This window comes from Sus scrofa, chromosome 7 (assembly GCF_054392235.1).
Source record: "Sus scrofa isolate SSC_HxYL_T2T_F1_AM1 chromosome 7, Sscrofa_HxYL_maternal_Yorkshire_Landrace_v2.0, whole genome shotgun sequence".
NCBI classification, from domain to species: Eukaryota; Metazoa; Chordata; class Mammalia; order Artiodactyla; family Suidae; genus Sus; species Sus scrofa.
In genome coordinates this window covers 134,459,195-134,478,602 of record NC_139389.1, presented here as the reverse complement: position 1 = coordinate 134,478,602, position 19,408 = coordinate 134,459,195, and the positions used below count along the sequence as shown (strand labels likewise).

At 51.2% G+C, this 19,408-nt stretch overlaps 1 protein-coding gene across 2 annotated transcripts in view; it reads right to left on the bottom strand.

Annotated features, from left to right (window-relative positions):
* The window catches only part of RCOR1 (REST corepressor 1), a 137,717-nt gene extending 130,670 nt beyond the window's left edge, over positions 1 to 7,047 (bottom strand). For both annotated transcript variants that reach the window (XM_001927777.7, XM_084970242.1), the window contains exons 1-2: positions 6,507 to 7,047; positions 6,364 to 6,423 (exon numbers count right to left, since the gene is read on the bottom strand). In XM_001927777.7, coding sequence (XP_001927812.4) covers positions 6,364 to 6,423; positions 6,507 to 6,810 — 364 coding nt within the window. In that variant the 5' untranslated portion in view covers positions 6,811 to 7,047. The remainder of the gene's footprint in view (positions 1 to 6,363; positions 6,424 to 6,506) is intronic.
* Between the last annotated feature and the right edge of the window lie 12,361 nt (positions 7,048 to 19,408).

Sequence of the window (19,408 nt, the reverse complement as noted above, 5' to 3'; positions counted from 1 at the left end):
AGGCAGGACTGGAAGAATTAGCCTTTCCCTGCACCTGAAGCAAGTATGTCCTAATATTAACAGTGTTTACACCTGAAACTAATACAACACTGTCAATCAACTATACGCTGACAATGTTTTTTACAAAAGCCAAACCATAGTGTTTAATCACCGTGGTGGGTATATGACTATAGGTATTATTTTATTTTCTATGCGAATGGGTTTTCTTAATAACTCTATCTTCACAATTCTACTATCCTACCTTACCATAATTTGCAAAAGCATTCAAACTATCTACTCACTTCAATTTTAGAAATGTAACTCTTACCTCTGGTTCTAAAATTATGCACACATATGACTCTTCCCAATCACCGCACCAGTAACAAGGCTCTAAAACAAGAAGAGTTGGAAGTTTGGTTCCAGAGGCCTCAAGTCTACCTGGAGATACTTTCAATAACTGAAAGACAAATTCAGGTCACTCTGTCTCGCTCGACCATACGTTCTTCATCAAGAACTCAGGAAGGCGGGACTGGATGGACACTACAACCTTCTCTCTCAATACTACAATAGAGGGAAAACACAGAAATTTCAAAGTATCACCCCTACTGCGCAATTTTTACTGAGTCCATGTCTTTAAAGAATTTGACCAATTTGAAAAAAAAAAGAATTTTTAGGGTTTAATGTCATTTCATTTTAATGTTATTTTAAATTACTTATTTCTTCAAACATTTTGGCAAAACACTCTTCATCACCTTAAACCACTTTTTTTTTTTTTTTTTTTGGCTTTTTAGGTCTGCACCCACGGCATGTGGAAGTCCCTAGGCTAGGGTCCAATCAGAGCTACAGCTGCCGACCTACACCACAGCAACGCAGGATCTGAGCCTCGTCTGCAACCTACACCACAGCCACAGCCACAGCCACGCCGGATCCTTAACCCACTGAGCGAGGCCAGGGACCAAACCCACCACCTCATGGTTCCTCATCAGATTCGTTTCCGCTGCACCACGACAGGAACTCCCATTCTATTTTTTAAACACTCTTCTTTAAAAAATCACAATAAAGGAGTTCCTGCATTGGCTCAGTGGGTTAAGAACCTGACATTGTATCCACAAAGATGCAGGTTCAATCCCTGGCCTTGCTCAGTGGGTTAAGGATCCAGCATTGCCATAGGCTGCAACAACAGAGATTGCAGATGCAACTCAGATATGGCATGGCTGTGGCTGTGGTGTAGCCTGGGAACTTCCATATGCTGCAGATGCAGCCATTAAAAAAAAAAAAAAAAAATCAACAACAGAAAACATAAAACTCAACCAGAAGTTAGATATATATATATTAATAAAATTTCCAGAACACAAAACATAAAATATTAGAACTACAACTTGTATGTCTTATTTCTAGGATCACAAATATTTTCTACAACTGCTAATTAAAGCTGTAGGAATTAACTCAATCCAAATCACTGACTCAACATTCAATCCCAATTCCACCTTATTCAAACTTTCACTGTGCTGCTACAGAGATTCTCTATAGGAAAAATGATTTCAAGTTCTCTATCCTAAATATAAATACCAACTTAACACACACTCCTTAGCAAAGATCACTGTTTTCCATTAGAGTAAAGGGACAAAGTGAAACCTTACTTCTTAGGTCTACATTATGCACAGGACCTCTAAAGAAAGGCTCAGAAATGAGGGCTAAATTATACATCGATTACAATAATTTATGTAGCAGAGAGTAAAATTTAAAAAATGAGTTCCCTGATAGCCTAGCAGTTAAGGATCCAGCACTGTCACTGCTGTGATCTGAACAGGTTTACCTATTCTCTCTGGATCTCAGTGTACTTTTCTGCTATATAAACGTTTTGGACTATTTCTCTCTTTTCCAGGAAAACTGCAGCAGGTACATACAACTTAAAAACAATCATTTTTAAATATCTCAGTGCATGATTTGCATTCAAACGTTACAATCCAGTAAAGCAGGCAACGCAAGGACCACTGCTTGGCAACCTAAGTCCCACGAATGCTAATTAGAATAAAACAGCAAAAATGTTTATTTAGCATTCACCGTGTGCCAGACACTGTGCTGGACATTTCCCGTGTATTAGCTCAGTTAACTCCTTCTCTTAGAGAGATCTATTACCTCTATTTCACAGATGAAAGCAAAAATAACTTGCCCAGGGACAACACAGCTGTCAGGAAGCACTACCAAGATCTGAACTCAGGTTTGACAATTCTCACAGACCAAGCTCTCACAAGTCTCCTCTATCCTGCTTCTGAAAGAAACCTGAAATTAAAAAGATGACTCTAACTGACATAATCACAGGCCATACGTGATGAAAAGAACTCTGATTCACGAGGGAGGAAACTGAGGCTCCCGAGATAAAATGACTAGCTCTACCTTCAACAACCTTCTTAATCACAGAGACAGGGCTTTCAACCTCCTGACACCAGCTTTAGGTGTCTCCCAGCACACGGCTTCACGCAGTTATCACACACAGCATTTACCGTTCTCCTGACCTCTCATTTGGGTGAACGCCGCCCCAAAGTAGGCCTGCATCACAACACATCCACCGAAACGTATGAATTTTAGGGTATCTATAAAACTGATTTTTACAAAAAAATTAAAGCATAGCAAACTATGTGTTTAAAGAGGAACACAGAACCACCAGTAAAAAGAAATGAAAAGCAGGTCAAGACACCCTGTTCAGGAAAATAATTCCACATTAAATCATAACACATTTTTTTAATACAAATCAACTCAAGTGACAGTTGAGCCAATGACAACCACACATTTTCAAATGTAATTAAATATATTGGATTCAATGTTTCAAATACAGGTTGCATGTTTAAAGGGCCATTACCTCAAAAATATTTACCATTAATATTTCCCCTTCTGTAAGAGTCTTAATTCTACTGTTGGTGAACTGTGACACTGAAAACCTACTCAGAAGTTGACAATAATAACACATGCTTCAGAAAACAAAGAATTGAGTCAACCTCAAAATCCTGCCATTGTGTTCCTCTAGCTAAAAGACAACAAAGAGTACCAAACAAACAATCAAAGAAATATATAGGTTACAGCTTTTCCTTGCTTGTTGGTAAGATCTTGGAAACATTTACCTTTTTGTATAGAAAAAGACTACTTGTTTCAAAATAAATTATGCTGGAGTTCCCGTCGTGGCGCAGTGGTTAACGAATCCGACTAGGAACCATGAAGTTGCAGGTTCAGTCCCTGGCCTTGCTCAGCGGGTTAAGGATCTGGCGTTGCTGTGAGCTGTGGTGTGGGTCAAAGACACGGCTCGGATCCCGAGCTGCTGTGGCTGTGGTGTAGGCCGGTGGCTACAGCTCCAATTAGACCCCTAGCCTGGGAACCTCCTTATGTCGCGGGAGCAGCTCAAGAAAAGGCAAAAAGACAAAAAACGAAACAAAAAAAACAAATTATGCTTTGCAAGCATAGGAAATAACTAGCCAGAGGTAGGAGAAAATAAGCATTCTTCCCTCTTACTTTATTTTATGATTACTAAATTCTAGAAGAAATCAAAGATAACTCAGCATACGCTATGGCCTTGAGTAAGGAAAGACAATCTGGACGCCGCACAAGAAGGAAGACTAAGTTAAAGGTACAAAACTGCATTCTGGTCTTTGTCTTTAAATGTAATTGATAAAATCTGTTCCATCATTATAAACATAGATGCTTTCTTTTTGTCTTTTGAGGGCTGAACCAGAAGCATATGGAAGCTCCCAGGCTAGGGGTCGAATCGGTGCTGCATACACCACAGCAACGCAGAATCCAAGTCCTGTCTTCGACCTACACCACAGCTCACAACACCACCAGATCCTGAACCCATTGAGTGGGGCCAGAGATCGAACCCACATCCTCATGGAGAGAGTTGGGTTTGTTACTGCTGAGCCACGACCCAACTTCCATGGATGCTATTGTAACTACAAATGTGTCGGCCCACGGATCCAGTCTAGGTCTTCATTAGAGCATATTTTAGAAGGACGTGCTCTATGCCCATCGTGCACTGAGGGATGACAAATGAACCTTTCTCAGACTACGCAGGGAGTAGCATCAGGCGGATCTAGTTTCAATCTTTTGCTTTTAAAGCTAAAGAGGGTCAAGTTGGGATACCAGGGGAGTGTTCTTATGGCTCAGGAGGTTAAGCAACCAGTGTTATCACTGCAGCTGCTGGGGTCGCTGCTTCGGCTCTGGTGCAATCCCTGGCCTGGGAACTTCCACATGCCTCAGGCATAGCCAAAAAAACAATAAATAAAATCAACTTTTCTGTGCATACATATTTACAGGGATCATTTAAAGGAAAAGAAAAAATAAAATAAGCACTTTCCCAACGAGTTTCAGTATGTTCAAATTCTGGTAGAAATAAAGATGCGCACAAAACTCAGGCAGGAAGAAAGAAAAAGCCGTGATGATCACAATCACAATTTCGTATTACTCCCAACTTGGATTCATGGAAAGAAACTGTCTTAAGTCTAAAGACGTAAAAACAAAATTTTTTTCCATGAAATAAAGATATATCATTTCTATTCCAAAATGGAAGTCTCATCTTCCCTTAGATTTTAATTGAGAATACACCTAAAAAAAATAAATCAGGAGAAAACAGTATAGTCCCACAATTTCCAGCCATATCTAGGAGTGTGTCCCACTGCTAGGCAGTAAAACAGGGTTTGAAATTACTTCATACCAGTTAGATTCCTTTCCAGATTAAAACAAACACAAAATAGGAAATGTTAATTGGCAGTAAGACTACGGAGCAAAACATTTAGTGTTTTATTTCTTAGAATGGCAGGTCTCTAGCAAATTTATGGCTTTCAAAACTAATATAACCAAAATGTACCAAAAACTGACCAACTTACTAAAATCAACACATTTATACAAACTGATTTTTAAAAATATGTGGGGGAAACTTGGCGACAAGCTTTGCTTTATGTTCTGCATATTAAAACAAAGATGGACTTGACCTACAAAATGAAGATAGGGTCAACTGTAACCAAAAAACAGTATGCTTCCCCTGGTGGCCAACCAAGGAATGGAGAAGGAGTGCAGAGAAGAGAAAGAGCCTGGTCTGAGTTCCATCCTGTCACTCTTATAAAAGAGAAGTGACTACCAAAAAAGGAAGAGGGGGAGGGGGAGGGGAACCCTCAAAAGGACGAACACAAGTTTAAAAGGAATACAACCCTGGGTGTTAGGCTCCATATACTTTACGAGATTTAAATCATCACCAGACCAAAATGTAGCAGGCAAATGGGAAAGGTCATTTATTTCCAGAGTGCCCAAGAGCTCCCTCAGGGATCCCTATGTATTTTCACGTCAAAGAACACCCGGAGTTTCACACCTTAACAACAGCTTCGGAGCAATCGCCTTTTTCAGGGACTAGATCCTTGCAATTTTCTGCATCTTGTTTCCAAGGGAAAATATTTACGCATTTATTTTCTCAAATAAACTAGTGGGATAACCTCCATAGAGAACCACCAGTTCTGAAGCCCTCCAACCGGGAGCACTGTTACCTCCAGTTGCACTAGAGTCTCTTCCGAATTTCATTTCTGAAATAAAACCCACGTCCTTTCCACAACATTTTCCATGCCAACAATCGTTAAAGATAGTCTTATACAGAAACAAGCTAAAATCTCACTGACGAATTCCTTTGTCTGATTGGATTTTCCTAGTACTTTAAATTTGCTTCCACACAGAATAGCAGCAAGGGTAGCTAATGTTCCATTCTAGGGTGTAGGGATTTCCTGGAGGTGGAAATCATTTGTCAGGCTAAAGCTCCCGAAGCTTCTCATCTTTCAAAACAACCCGTTCCTTCAAATAAAGAAGGAGGAAAAAAAAAAAAAAAAGGAAATACACGGGTATTTACAAAGAGGTCCTAAAATCAAACTGCCACCAGCAAGCCTCTCCTCCCCCGGCAGGCGCCCTCTGGGAAGCACACTTCTTTCATTGACCGGGTTTGGGGGACCTGAGCATGGGAGGGGCGGCAGGAGCCCAGGGGCCGGCAGGAGGAGGAAAGGGCTTGGGGGGCCACCTTCGGGGGGGGGGCGGTCCCAAGTCCCGGCGCTCGCAGGACGCTCCTTCCCCGGCCCCGGCGCGGCTCGCGCGGACCGGGGACGCCCGAGCCCCCGGGCCAGGTGTGGCCGCTCGGCGCCGCCTCCAGTCCGCGGGGCGCGGGGGGGCCTGCGGCCCCGACCGGCCGGGGGCGACCCGGGCCACCCCCGGGGCAGAGGCAGGCTCGCGGGACACGCTCGTGCGTGAGCTTCGCCCTCGTTCTCCCCGCGGACCGCAGGAGCCACACACAAAAAGAAACTTGTCCGAGGCTCTCCGCCCCCTCGGGTCGCGGCCGGCCGGCCGGCCCGGGGCGCTACTCACCGGGGTCGAAGTCGGGCACCACCGCCTGGTACTGGGGTCCGACCCGCATGCCGCCGCCACCTGCGGGGAAGCAGAGCGGGCGGTCAGCGGGCGCGCGGGCGCGCGGGCGGGCGCGGGGGCGGCGCGGGGCGGCTGCCACCTACCGTGCTCCTCGTCGCTGGACGAGCCCGAGCTGCCTTCCTCCCAGGAGTTGCTGCTGCTGTTGCCATTGGGCGCCGCCGCCGCCAAACTTTTATTCTGCCCATTATTGGGGGCGGCGGCGGCCGAAGCGGAGGCGGCGGCGGCCGAGGCGGTGGCCGAGGAGGCGGCGGCGGCGGCGGCGGCGGCCGAGGCGGCCGAGGCGCCGGCGGACGAAGCGGCGGCAGCCGAGGCGGCCGCGCTGGCCGCGTTGTTCCTTCCTCTGCGCTTCCCTGAGACCTCGGGGCCCTTCTCCACCATGGCCGGCATCAGCGGGGGCCGGGGCCGGGCGAAAGTGGCGGGGACCCTCAGCTCCTGAGGAGGGGGCGCCCGGCCGGGGGGAGGGGGTGCGGGCGGGCGCGGGGCCGGGCGGGCGCGGCAGGAGCCCGCGGGCGCGAGTTGGGGCTGGGGCGGCCCTGGCGGGCGGAGCGCGGAGCCGCTTCAAGCCCCCAGCGCCAAGCCGAGCGCAACTTTCGCTCTCATCGCCGCCCGCACTTCACTGGCACTAACTACTCCGGGAGCAGCGAGCGGGAGGGGAGGGGGGCGGGGCCTAGGCGAGCGGGGGGAAGCCGCGCGCAGCCCAACCCGGCGTGGGGATGGCGCCGCCCCCCGCGCGTTCCCATTGGCTCTGGTGGGATTTGGACGGCGAGCGGCAGCCCGGTTGGCTCCGCGCACCCGTCTGTCCAAGGGACCGGGGCGGGAGAGCGGGGCGGGGGAGGCTCCGGGCTTCCGTTGGTCAGGTTCGGTTGACGCGTATCGCCCACTGTACGTGGTTTGAGGTTTGCAATCTCTCTACGCCCCATGATCCATCTCTCTAGGCAATAGCGAGGAGTTAGCTGCCCTCCCCGCCCCCTCCTTCTGCCGGGCCCCCCTCGCCTACGCGCACCTCCCGCGGCCTCTGCCCCTGCTTTCCCCGAAGGGCTCCACTGAGAGTCCCCTCGGTTTCAAAAAGTAAAATATACGAGACACGAGAACAGAAATTGAATGCAAGGTCGGGACTACTTTCCCCCTCGCGCGGAGGATTACGTCTTACAGTTTGAATGGGTTCTATACAAAGAGGGGAAACTAATTGGAAGAAACTAATTGTGCCCCCACCTTTCCCAAGGGATTTAGGGGTGTCTCAGCGCCAGGGGAGGCCTGGTGCAGGGGACAGGGTTCTCAAGTGACAGTCTCCCCTGGAAGGAAAGGAAGCAGTATGGGAGCTCGGGGTGGGGTGGGGGGGTTCTGCTAATTGGGTGGGGGGAGGTTGGAAGTCGCCGTAATTGCTTGAGTTTCCGGGCGTTACGCGCCTGCGAGGCCTGAGGGGAGGGTCTCCGGCGGCCCTGGACCGGACGCAGAGTCGGGGAGCGGGGTCCCTGCATCCCTGATGACCCTTTAAAGAGCTGTAAAGGGGGCCGATCTGTCCCGGGGGGTGGGGGGGGAAGCACTTAAAAAAAGATGGAGGGGGACTCATAGAAATGGACTGGGGTCCAGGAAGGGCAAAGAGGAAGAAGCTATTTTCATCCCAAGCCTTTGGTAGAGGAGGAGGGTCAACTTCCTCCGAGGCAAGAGCCACTTTTCCGGATCTGCTGCCTGCCCTGCCTCCTCCACTCCCACCCTGGGCACCCAGTGAGATGAGGGCGAGCTCGACCCAGCCTGAGACATCCTTGTTCTGGAGAGTGACCACTGGCCAGCCCAAGGGCTGCTTTTATAGCTACATGGGGGGGATGGGAAAGTGTGTGACTCCCAGAGGTCTGTATCTGCCCCACCCCCACCGATCCCCCCAAACGACGAGCTCTTGCTGCATAATTAGATGGGGAGAGCAAGTCTATAAATGAAAAAAAAAAAAAAATTTTTTTAATGCAGCGGATGGCTATTTTTCTTTTAAGTTACTTCTAACCTGAGCTTAATATGGGGACAGTTTACACCAGCTCTGGTTATAAATAGCTACAGGGAGAAATCTGGAGTTTTATGGTTTTAAAGCCTGAATAAATAAGCAGGATGTTCTCCACGTTTTCTGCAGCATGAGCCATCATTATTACTTCAATGAAGTGACCAAGTTCACTTCTGCCTGAATGGGCTGTATGAAAAGGCGCCCGCCGCCCTCCGTATGGGGAGACATGCCCCCACCAAATTCAGGGTCGCAGCTCCATTCCCTTTAAAAAGACACCCCTCTCCTTGGAGAGCCCAGGTGGTGCAGGTGTGTGCTCTGGGATACTCCCCAACAGCTGGCCTGGGTAGGATGCAGACAGCAAAACCAAGGGTTAGGAACCAGAGGTGGCATTTCCCGGGGTTAAACCACCTGACTGAGGGCCGTGACTCATCCGGAGGTGAGCACAGTGTGAGGAATGAGGTTAAGAGCACTCTGCCCTGCTCCCTCAATGTCTATGAAATTATACCACCAGACTCTGGAAAGATTAGCCTACAAGGGCACAAAGGTGATATTCAGTCATTTATTAGAGCAGCAGAGATGGCGCAGTACCTAAGGTTCCCAGCCCCACCTACCAAACCCCAAAGTTGGAGCTACTTCCGGGCTGGGTTATGACTGCGGGTGCATCACTGGATCATCCAACCATTCCGTTTTTTCAACAAATATTAACACTTAACACGTGCCAAGCCCAGTTCTAGTTTGACCCCAAACCCACACAGACACTATAATTGGCCTTGACCCGCTCAGCTTCCTTGTCTGTAAAACACAGATAATAGTTCCTACCTCCTGGCTTGGCGGATTTTTACAGATTTTATCTGACGGGTCCCTCTCCTTCCACCATAGGGAACCCTCCAACCTGAAGAAACCCCGCTTCCTGCCCCTGCCTATTGTTTTCCGGGAGAGGGGGCCCACAAGCGACCCTTCTGATCGGGCATTTGTGATCTCAGACCTCAAACCGGCACTCCACAGGCAGCAGCGCTACCAGTGACACCCTCTCCCACCTTCCCAGACTTAAGATTTCACACCTTCTCTCCTCACACCTCCCACTGCCCCTCTGCCCTCACTCCCAGCCAGGGACCTCACCTCGTTCTTCAGTGAGAAAAACTGAAGCCATCAGATAGGATCTCTCTCATCTTCCAGTCCCCGAACTGACACACACCCCCGCACCCCCTCCCCCTGGGGCTTCTCCCGCCCCTTGATCTTGGGCACCCACCTCCTGCTGCCCTCCCCTTGCTGCCCTCCGGGGCCACCAGCCTCTCTCTTCCCCCTTGGTTAGACCTTCCAAAAAAAAAAAGGGAAAACTCGCCCGTGCTCTGCCTCCTCCCCGTTTCTCTACTCCCCCCACTGAAAACTCCAAAGCCCTGTCTATACCTGCCTTCTCCACTCCCTCCCTTCCCAGCCTCTCCCCACCCCACCCCAGCAGGGCTGTGGCCCTACTCTCAAACGATTGCTCTATTGCTCGGGTCACCCACACGCTCCCTGCTGCCCAATCCAGCGGTCGCTTCCTGGTCTCAGGGAACTTCTCAGCATCTGGGTCCACCCCCCTCCCTCAGGAAACCCCTCACCTCGCCAGACCCATCCTCACCTGGCTCTTCTCCTGCCTCACAGACCCCTGGCAGCCCCCGCCCCTTCCCGGACCCTCTTCCCTGTGTGGGATGCATAGTAGGCACTCGTTAAATATTTGTTGAGCGAAAACCAATGATAAGGAATACAGGCTGTTGTGGGTGCACAGAGCAGGAGCCAATCCCAGTAAGCAGAGGGCTCCTGGTACAGGTGAGGCCTCACCAGGACAACGTAAGATACACCCTTCGAGGAGGCCCGTGGGTTTTGTCAGCCCAGCGTTTCCCTGGAGGAAACCCATCTGCAACATCCTCCTCCAGGTGGTTGGCCTGGGGCTTCCCCATCCCTGACCAGCACGTGACCTAGGTCTGGCCAATCAGAAGGCCCCAGTGCTCTGACTGCAGTGATTGGCTCTGCATGAGCACATGACCTAGCCAGGCCAATCAAGGCTCTTCCCAGAACTTTTTCTGGAACTCTCAGAGAGGAAGGAGCCTCCCTGAAATAGGACCTGAGGCTCTACAGTCTGGAACCTGTAAGACAGAGTCAGGACCCAGGCGCGGACAGGCGGGAGAGGCCTGGACGGAAAGATGGTGGAGGCACTTGCGTTCAGGCAGTGCGAAGCGCAGCGTGGGCGCCCGAGCCGAGGGCTCACTGCCTCCCCCCCAGTCGGGCCCTGTCCCAGGAACCCCTCCCTGTCCACCAGCCTGTGGAAGAAGGCCGCTTGGGTCCTGATAGGATCGTTTGACCTCTCCCCACTACCCACATCCCATACGCCAGACCTGAAATCCTGACTTTTAAAATTGAGCAGCTTGAGTTTCTGTTACAACGGAGAGAGTCCTGAATGATACAAGCAATTAGGCATTAAACCTGGTGCAGAATGAGGGAAAGGATATGCTGGCAGAGGAAACAGCACCGTCCCTCCTTGCCTTCTGTGAAAGGCTTGAAGATAATAGCTAATATCTTCAGGGTGTAACTGTGCCTGGCTCTGCTCTCTGTGTGGAACTCCTGAGCTCTTTTAATGCACCCAGTAATTTACTCGGTGAACACAGTTATGACAGTCTCATGACGCGTCGTAGTTAAGGAAACTGAGGCACATCCGCGTGAACCAGGCAACCCCACTGGTGGGCAGGTCTCCGCCATAGAGCTGCGCAGTCTCACCAGAGACCTAGAAAGGCTGGGGGGACAGGAGTGAGCATGTGGGCAAAATGCCTTGTCTTATTCCACCCATAGTGTTTATAATTTTTTTTTTCCTTAGGCCTGCACCTGCAGCATATGGAAGTTCCCCGACTAGGGGGTCACATCGGAGCGTAGCCACCAGCCTACACCACAGCCACAGCAACTCCGGATCTGAGTTGCATCTGTGATCTATATCGCAGCTTTGGGCAACGCTAGATCCCTAACCAACTGAGGGACGCCAGGGATCCAACCCGCATCCTCACAGATACTAGTTGGGTTCTTAATTGGCTGAGCCACAACAGGAATTCCTGTGTATAATTCCTACTGACGCTTTTTTTTTTTTTTTTTTTTTTTTTTTTTTTTGGCTTTTTAGAGCCGCACCCACAGCACGTGAAGGTTTCCGGGCTAGGGATCAAATCAGAGCTCAGCTGCCAGCCTACACCACAGCCAATGCAGGATCCAAGCCCTGTCTGCGACCTACACTATGGCTCACTTCAACGCCAGATATTTAGCCCACTGAGTGAGGCCAGGGATTGAACCCACATCCTCAAATTTCCTAGTTGGATTCGTTTCCACTGCGCCACAACAGGAACTCCTTCTTACTGCTTTTCTAAAGTTTTAGTATTATTGTTAGGTGACTTGTTAGAAAATTCCACTAGGCTGTAATAGCTTCCCCAAAGCTGGAGGCAGGCAGAAGGCAGAGTCAGGATTGGACTGTGGGGTGGCAGGAGTACAGCCTGAAGCCAGTCCCAGGAGGGTTGATTACCCAAAAAAGATACTCAGAAACTGAGACTTCGGGTAGGAATTTTAGCCATCCTAGGAGTTCTTTTCTTTCTTGCTTTTTTTTTTTTTTTTTTTTTTTTTTTTTTTTTTGATCTTTTCTAGGGCAGCACCTGTGATATATGGAAGTTCCCAGGCTAGGGGTCCAATAGGAACTGTAGGCTGGCCTGCGCCAGAGCCATAGCAATGCCAGATCTGAGCCGTGTCTGCGACCTACACCACAGCTCACGGCAACACCAGATCCTTAATCCACTGAGCAAGGCCAGGGATCAAACCCGCAACCTCATGGTTCCTAGTTGGATTCGTTAACCAATAGGCCACAATGGGAACTCCCATCCTAGGAGTTCTTAATCTGCAATCTGTGGATAGAGTTGTGGGGTACCATGAACCCAGGAAGATAGTTACAGGCTTATTTAAATGAACTTTTAACTGAAATCTAGCATTTTCTTCAATTATGAGTGTAGGCGGTATTAGCAGTGGCTGGGACTCTGTCACCCATAGAAATCATGATACTGTCTCATCACATTACATGCTGGCAAGATCTCAGAACAGTATGTACACTCGGCTCCACAATCACAGAAGATATTAGACCTACACCAGATTTTGTTATTTAATGTGTTAATAACCCCCCAAAACCCCTCAAAATGGATCATATACCTAACTGTAAGGGCTAAAACTATAAAACTCTTCAGAGAAAACACGGGGGTAAATCTTCACTTCATAAGGAGTGACCTCAGGTTAAGCAAAGTCTTAAATACGATTCCAAAAGCCTAAGGAACACAAGGAAAAAATTAATAAATTGGACTTCATCAAAATTTCAATTGTTTTTCTTTGGCAAATGATACCGTCAAGAATGAGAATGGCAGGAATTTCCCTTCAAGGCTCAGTGGTTAAGGAACCCGACTAACCTCGCTGGGTTCGATCCCTAGCCTCGCTCAGTGGGTTGGGGATCAGGTGTGGCTGTGGCTGTGGCATAGGCTAGCAGCTGTAGCTCCAGTTCGACCTCTAGCCTGGGAACTTCCATAAGCTGCAGGCACGGCACTAAAAAGAAAGAAAAAAGAATGTGAATATCAGGATTTCCCACTGTGGTTCAGCAGTAACAGATCCAACTAGTATCCGTGAGGTCGCAGGTTCCATCCCTGGCCTCGCTCAGTGGGTTAAGGAACCAGTGTTGCCGTGAGCTGTGGTGTGGGGTGAAGACGGGGCTCCCATCTGGCAGGTCTATAGCTGTGATGTAGGCCAGCTGCTGCAGCTCCTATTCGACCGCTAGCCTGGAAACTCTCATGTGCCCCAGGCGCGGTCCTAAAAAGCAAGAAAAGAAGAAAGTGAATAGCTTTTTCTCTCTCTCTGTCTACACCCACACCCACCCATGCTTTCTCCGCATGTTTCTTATCTCTCAATAAACACTTTAGTTCGCTCCAAAAAAAAGAAAGAGTGAACAGACAGTCCTCAGGATGGGAGATAACATTTGCAAATCATGCCTGATAAAGGACTTTATCTAGGATATTAAATAATTCTCACAGCCAATAATAGAAGAGGAATAAAACAATTTTAAGGAGTTCCCATCCTGGCTCAGTGGAAATGAATCTGACTAGTATCCATGAGGACACAGGTTCGACCCCTGGCCTCGATCAGTGGGTTAAGGATCCAGCGTTGCCATGAGCTGTGGGGTAGGTCGCAGATGTAGCTCAGATCTGGCGTTGCTGTGGCTGTGGTGTAGGCCGGCAGCTACAGATCTGATTCGACCCCTAGCCTGGGAACCGCCATGTGACATGGGTGCAGACCTAAAAAGACAAAACAAAACAAAACCAATTTTAAAATGCGTAAGGTATCTGAATAAGCATTTCTCCAAAGTTACTAACAGTAAGCACATGAACATTAGTCCCCAAGTAAATGAAAATCAAAACTGCAATGAGGGAGTTCCCATCATGGTGCAGAGGAAACGATCTGACTAGGAACCATGAGGTTTCGGGTTCGATCCCTGGCCTCCCTCGGTGGGTTAAAGATCCAGCATTGCTGTGGCTGTGGTGTAAGCTTTTGGCTACAGCTCCGATTAGACCCCTGGCCTGGGAACCTACATGTGCCACGGGTGAGGCCCTAAAAAGACAAAAACAAACAAACAAACAAAAAAACTGCCGTGAGATATCACTAGGCATCCTAGCCCACTGGGGTGGCTGTAGGAAAAAGAATGGTTAATCGCAAGTATTGGTAAAGACATGGAAAAACTCCTCATACACGGCTGGCAGAAATGTGAAATGATGCAGCTGCTTTGAAAATTACTCTGATGTGGAAGTTCCTGTGCGGTAAAAGAGGTTAAGGATCCAGCATTGCTGCAGCTGGCGTATAGGTCACAACTGCGGCATGGGTTCAGTCCCCGGCCCAGGAACTTCCATATGTCACAGATGCGGCCAAAAAAAAAAGAAAAGAAAAATAGTCTGGCAGTTCCTCAAAAAGTTAAATGCAGAGTCATCATGTGACTCAGCAATCTCACTCTGAGTGATAAACTAAAAGAATTGAAATCATACGTCCACAACACAACTCCTGCACAAATGCTCACAGCAGCATTATTCACAATAGCCAAAAAAGTGGAAACAACTTGAGTCCATGGGCTGCTGGGTGGATAAACCAAAGGCAGCCCCTCCAGGAGATGGGGAACAGTATTTAGTCATAAAAAGAAATGAAGCACTAAGACGGGTCACAACCTGGAGGAACCTTGAAAATGATATGTTGAATGAAAGAAGCCAGTCTGGAAATGCCACATGGTTCTATTTATAGAAAACGTCCAGAGTAAGTCAACAGTATAGAGACCAGAAGAAGACCGATGGTAGCCAGGGGCTGGGAGCCCAGGGCCCTAGGGCGTGACCGCTGATCGTTTTGAGGTGGTGAAATGTTAGAAAATTGATTGTGGGGATGGCTGCACAACTTGGTGAATATGCTGAAAACCAGTGAGTTGTACATTTTAATTTTTTTTTTTTTTTTTGTCTTTTTAGGGCCGCACTTGTGGATATGGAGGGAGGTTCCCAGGCTAGGGGTCCAATCAGAGCTGCAGCCACCGGCCTACACCACAGCCACAGTGACACGGGATCCGAGCTGCGTCTGTGACCTACACCACAGCTCAGGCAATGCCGGATCCTTAACCCACTGAGTGAGGCCAGGGATCGAACCCGCAACCTCATGGATCCTGGTCGGATTCGTTTCCACTGCACCAGGACGGGAATTCCGAGTTGTACAACTTAAATGCGTGCGTCGTATGGCACATGAACTCCGTTTCAGTAAAGCCTCCTTGCTGGGCCTGGAGGCCTCGGGTCTGCTCTCCACGCTGGTCTCCCTGGATGCTGCTGCTGAACTTCTGACGTTGCCAGGATGCCAGGGCCGGCATGTTGACCACAGAAAGGCCACCTGAGGCTCCTGGCCCTGCTTGGTCAGGTCCCCACCGTGCAGTCTGTCAGCCCGACGGCAAACTGGGCGTCTTTGGTCCTCACGTTCCAGATGGGAGTCAGAGGCCAAGCTGGGCCGGGAGAGGAAGGAAGCATCAGGCCTGCCAGTTCACCCCACTCTTTGTCTGAGTCACTGCAAGAATGTTTCACTCTTGGGAGGTCCCGTCGTGACGCAGCGGAAGCGAATCCAACGAGGAACCATGAGGTGGCGGGTTCCATCCCTGGCCTGGCTCAGTGGGTTAAGGATCCGCGTTGCCATGAGCTATCATGTAGGTCGCAGCCATGGCTTGGATCCGGCATTGCTGTGACTGCGGTGTAGGCCAGCAGCTGAAGCTCCAATTCCGCCCCTAGCCTGGGAACTTCCATATGCCACCGGTGCGGCATTAAAAAAAAAAAAGCAAAAAAAAAAAAATTGTTTCACTCTTCATCTAAGAATTCTCCCCTAGAGAATTTGGGAGATGGCCACAGGCTTGAGCAAAGTGTGGAGGCTCCTCCTCAAGGGCTACAGGCACGTGGGTCCCAGCCCCAGGCCTGGGGCGGCCAAGGGAAAGCTCCTCCCTGGAGTCCAGGGGTCCTCCGGCCCCAGGTCCAATGTGGGGACTCTCTCCCCTCCTGGGGGTGCCCCGGGCATGCTGCTCCCACCAGACCTCATGGCCCACTCGCCTTTCTCGTCTCGGCTCACAGGTCACCTCCTCCAGGGAGCCCTTCTGACTCCTCTGCCCCAGCCCAGGCCGCTGGGGTCGCCTTCCTTCCCGATGCTGATGACAGCGGGATGGTCTGTGTGGTGCTGTCCTTCTCTCCCACTGGAAAATAGGCACCACGAGGCTGCTCTGTGCTCCTGGGGTCTGGGAACACACGGCAGCCCTCACCAGGTCACCACTGCTGACTGTCGTGGGGTCAGGCTGGGACACTTAAACAAATCCCAAGTCGAGCCCAAACACACTGCTGGCAAATACAGGCTGAGCAGAGCGCTGGCTTCGCAGATGGCCCCGGGGCTGGCAGGTGCTGGCCTTCAGGCTGCCTCCTGGCCGTGCCCCGGCCTTTAGACCCTGAGAGAGGAGTGTTCTGTGCTCATCTAGAAACCGCCTTCCAGCCTGTGGTTTCCTGTCTGAGGACCCACCCCTTGTCTGCAGGAGTGGCAGTGGGACTAGCACCCCTCCCCTCACCCCACAGGATGCTGGGTCGGAAAAAGGCAAACCTGCTCGGCTCCGCTGAGATAGACGGACGCACAGACGGGAGGCGAATGGCTTGGCCAGTGAAGGTCAGGTGCCCAGAGGTCAGTTGCAGCTTAGCGCTGCAGACCGTCACCACCGTGGGTGGCCGGCTCAGGGGAGCCCTGGGGGCCTTCTACAGGGCAGGAGAGACAGGACGTTGGGCACTGTCCCCTGCCCACAGGACAGCCAGAGAATATCTTTCAAACTGGACTGGATCCTGCCCTTTCCAGCTTACAACTCCCAGGGGCTTCCTGCTGAGGCGTCAAAGCCCCTCTGTGAGCTCGGGGCCCCCAACGACAGCCACCTCCCTCCCAGCCTCCAGGGCTTTGCACAGGCAGTTTCTGGGCCTGGAGGACCTGCCTCCTCCTTGGCCACACCCAGCCCACCTCCAGCAGCCCTCCGCCTCCTCCTGCAGGGACTCTCAGCCTTATCGCAGTGACAGTTGTGGCCCTTTGTTCTCATTTGTTATCGCTCACTCACTAGATTCCACCCTGGCACCAGGCCTGTGCCTGCTCACAGTGCGCTCCAGTCTGGCCGGCCTCTGGCCTACAGGAGAACCCACCTCAGTGGCCTCCTTGTGGTGCCCACGGCGGGTGGGGAGGTGCTGGGGGTGCTGCGGGCACAGGTGAGGTCTGGTGAAGGCCACATGGCCACTCGTGGGAAGGAGCACCACAGCCCAAGGGCAGGGCTCAGCCAAAGCCCCTCCTGGGCCTTCCCACCCCCACCCCACATTCCTCCCCTGCGGCCCAAGCACCTTGCTGGCGTCTGTCCCCAACTGGTCTAGAACACGTGGGCTGCACTAAAGGTTAGGGGTTCTGAACAGGGGGCCAGAGGGAGGCATAATTTCTAGGTTCAGGGGGACCCCTTGAATAATGTAGGGGCCCAATTGGCAAGTGTCTGACATTTTCTTTCCTTTCTTTCTTTCTTTCTTTCTTTCTTTCTTTCTTTCTTTCTTTCTTTCTTTCTTTCTTTCTTTCTTTCTCTCTTTCTAGGGCCACACCCATGGCATATAGAGGTTCCCAGGTTACAGGTCTAATCGGAGCTGAGGCCTCCGGCCTACACCAGAGCCACAGCAACGTGAGATGTGAGCCATGTCTGCGACCTACACCACAGCTCACGGCAACGCCGGATCCTTAACCCACTGGGCGAGGCCAGGGATCGAACCCGCAACCTCATGGTTCCTCGTTGGACCTGTGTCCGCTGCGCCACAACAGGAACTCCAAGTGCCTGGCATTTGCAGAGCCAGTGGAAGAATCAGCCCGACCCTGCCCGGGCTGTGGGCCTGGATGTGGCCTCCCCGCTTCCCATCTGCGGAGGGGGTGAAGCCCGTCCCCAAGGGCTGCTTCAAAATCTCAGAAATTCTGAGAAGAAACGGAAAGGTGGTCAGAGGAGGCCGCTCACTCCCCGTCCTGTCCCAAGGCCCCCAAAGTGAAAACAAAGGAGCAAAAGCAAAGGCCGCAAAATCCTGAACGCCGAAAACCAGATGGGTGAGCGGTTGCTGACTTCACCCGCCAGATAGAACTGGTTCCAAACCCAGCTGTGGGGAAAGCAGAGGAATAATCCCTGACCCTGCAGACCCCAAGGCCCCCATGAATCCCTGCTCGGCCCACCCGTCCACACCGTGGGCACCAGGCCTGCCCCCTCTGCCCCGAGGGAGGTGGGTTCACGCCTTCCTGGCGTACTTCAGCATTCTCAGGATGGCTGAGCGAAGTGGGTGGGAGGTAGAGCCACTCAGGGTCGCAGAGCTGCCGAGAATGGAGGGATTAAGCCAAAGAAAGGCACAAACTGTGCAGGGACAGAGCCCCAGCGTGCATGACCCTGAAAACAATACACTAAGTGGGAGAAACCGGCCCCAAAGTCACGAGGTGTCTGACTGCACGTATATGAAATACACAACAGGCAGGTCCATAGAGCCAGAAGGAGGACTTGGGCTGTCAGGTGCGGGGGAGCAGGGAACAGGAGTGACGGTTTAGGAGGACGGGTATCCTGCCCAAAGTCCCAGAGGAGGCTGTGGGCTGTGCTGCTGGAAGAGTGAGATAAGCGTCCTGGACTGAGCACCCACCAGGTCCCCCTGAGCGAGAGACACTGCCGCTGCTCTCCGGCCCACCTTCCCTCTCGATCAAGCCTCAATGATCTCAGGCCAGCTCGGGGTCTTGAATGACACCTCAGCTCCGGTGTCTCCAGTGCCCCCTCCACTCCAGCCACCTGCTCTGGTGGTCTGATGGGCAGGACAGGCGTCACACCACTGAGCCCCGCCTCGGCATGTGTCACCTCTTCAGCCATGTGCTCACGTCACAACCTTGGAGGCACTGTCCTTGGCATCTCTCCTACCCCGACCCCACTCCCTTCGTCCCACTCTGCTCCAGACTCGAGCCAAATCCAGCCCCCTCTTGTCCTGCACTGCCCCCACCCTGGGGGCCCTGTCACCTCTCACCTGGATGGATTGTTACCAGGCCTCTCTGCTCCTGCCATTGACCTACAGGCACCAAAAAAATATTGTTAAAACAGAAGCCCAAAAAAAAAGGGCCGGGGGCGGGGAGAGTTCCCACTGTGGCACAGTGGAAACGAACCCGACTGGTATCCATGAGGACACAGGTTCGATCCCTGACATCGCTCAGTGGGTTAAGGATCCAGTGTTGCCGTGAGCTGTGGCGTAGGTCGCAGATGCGGCTTGGATCCTGCATTGCTGTGGCTGTGGTGTAGGCTGGCAGCTATAGCTCTGATCAGACCCCTAGCCTGGCAACCTCCACATGCCATGAGTGTGGCCCTAAAAAGAGAAAAACAAAACAAAA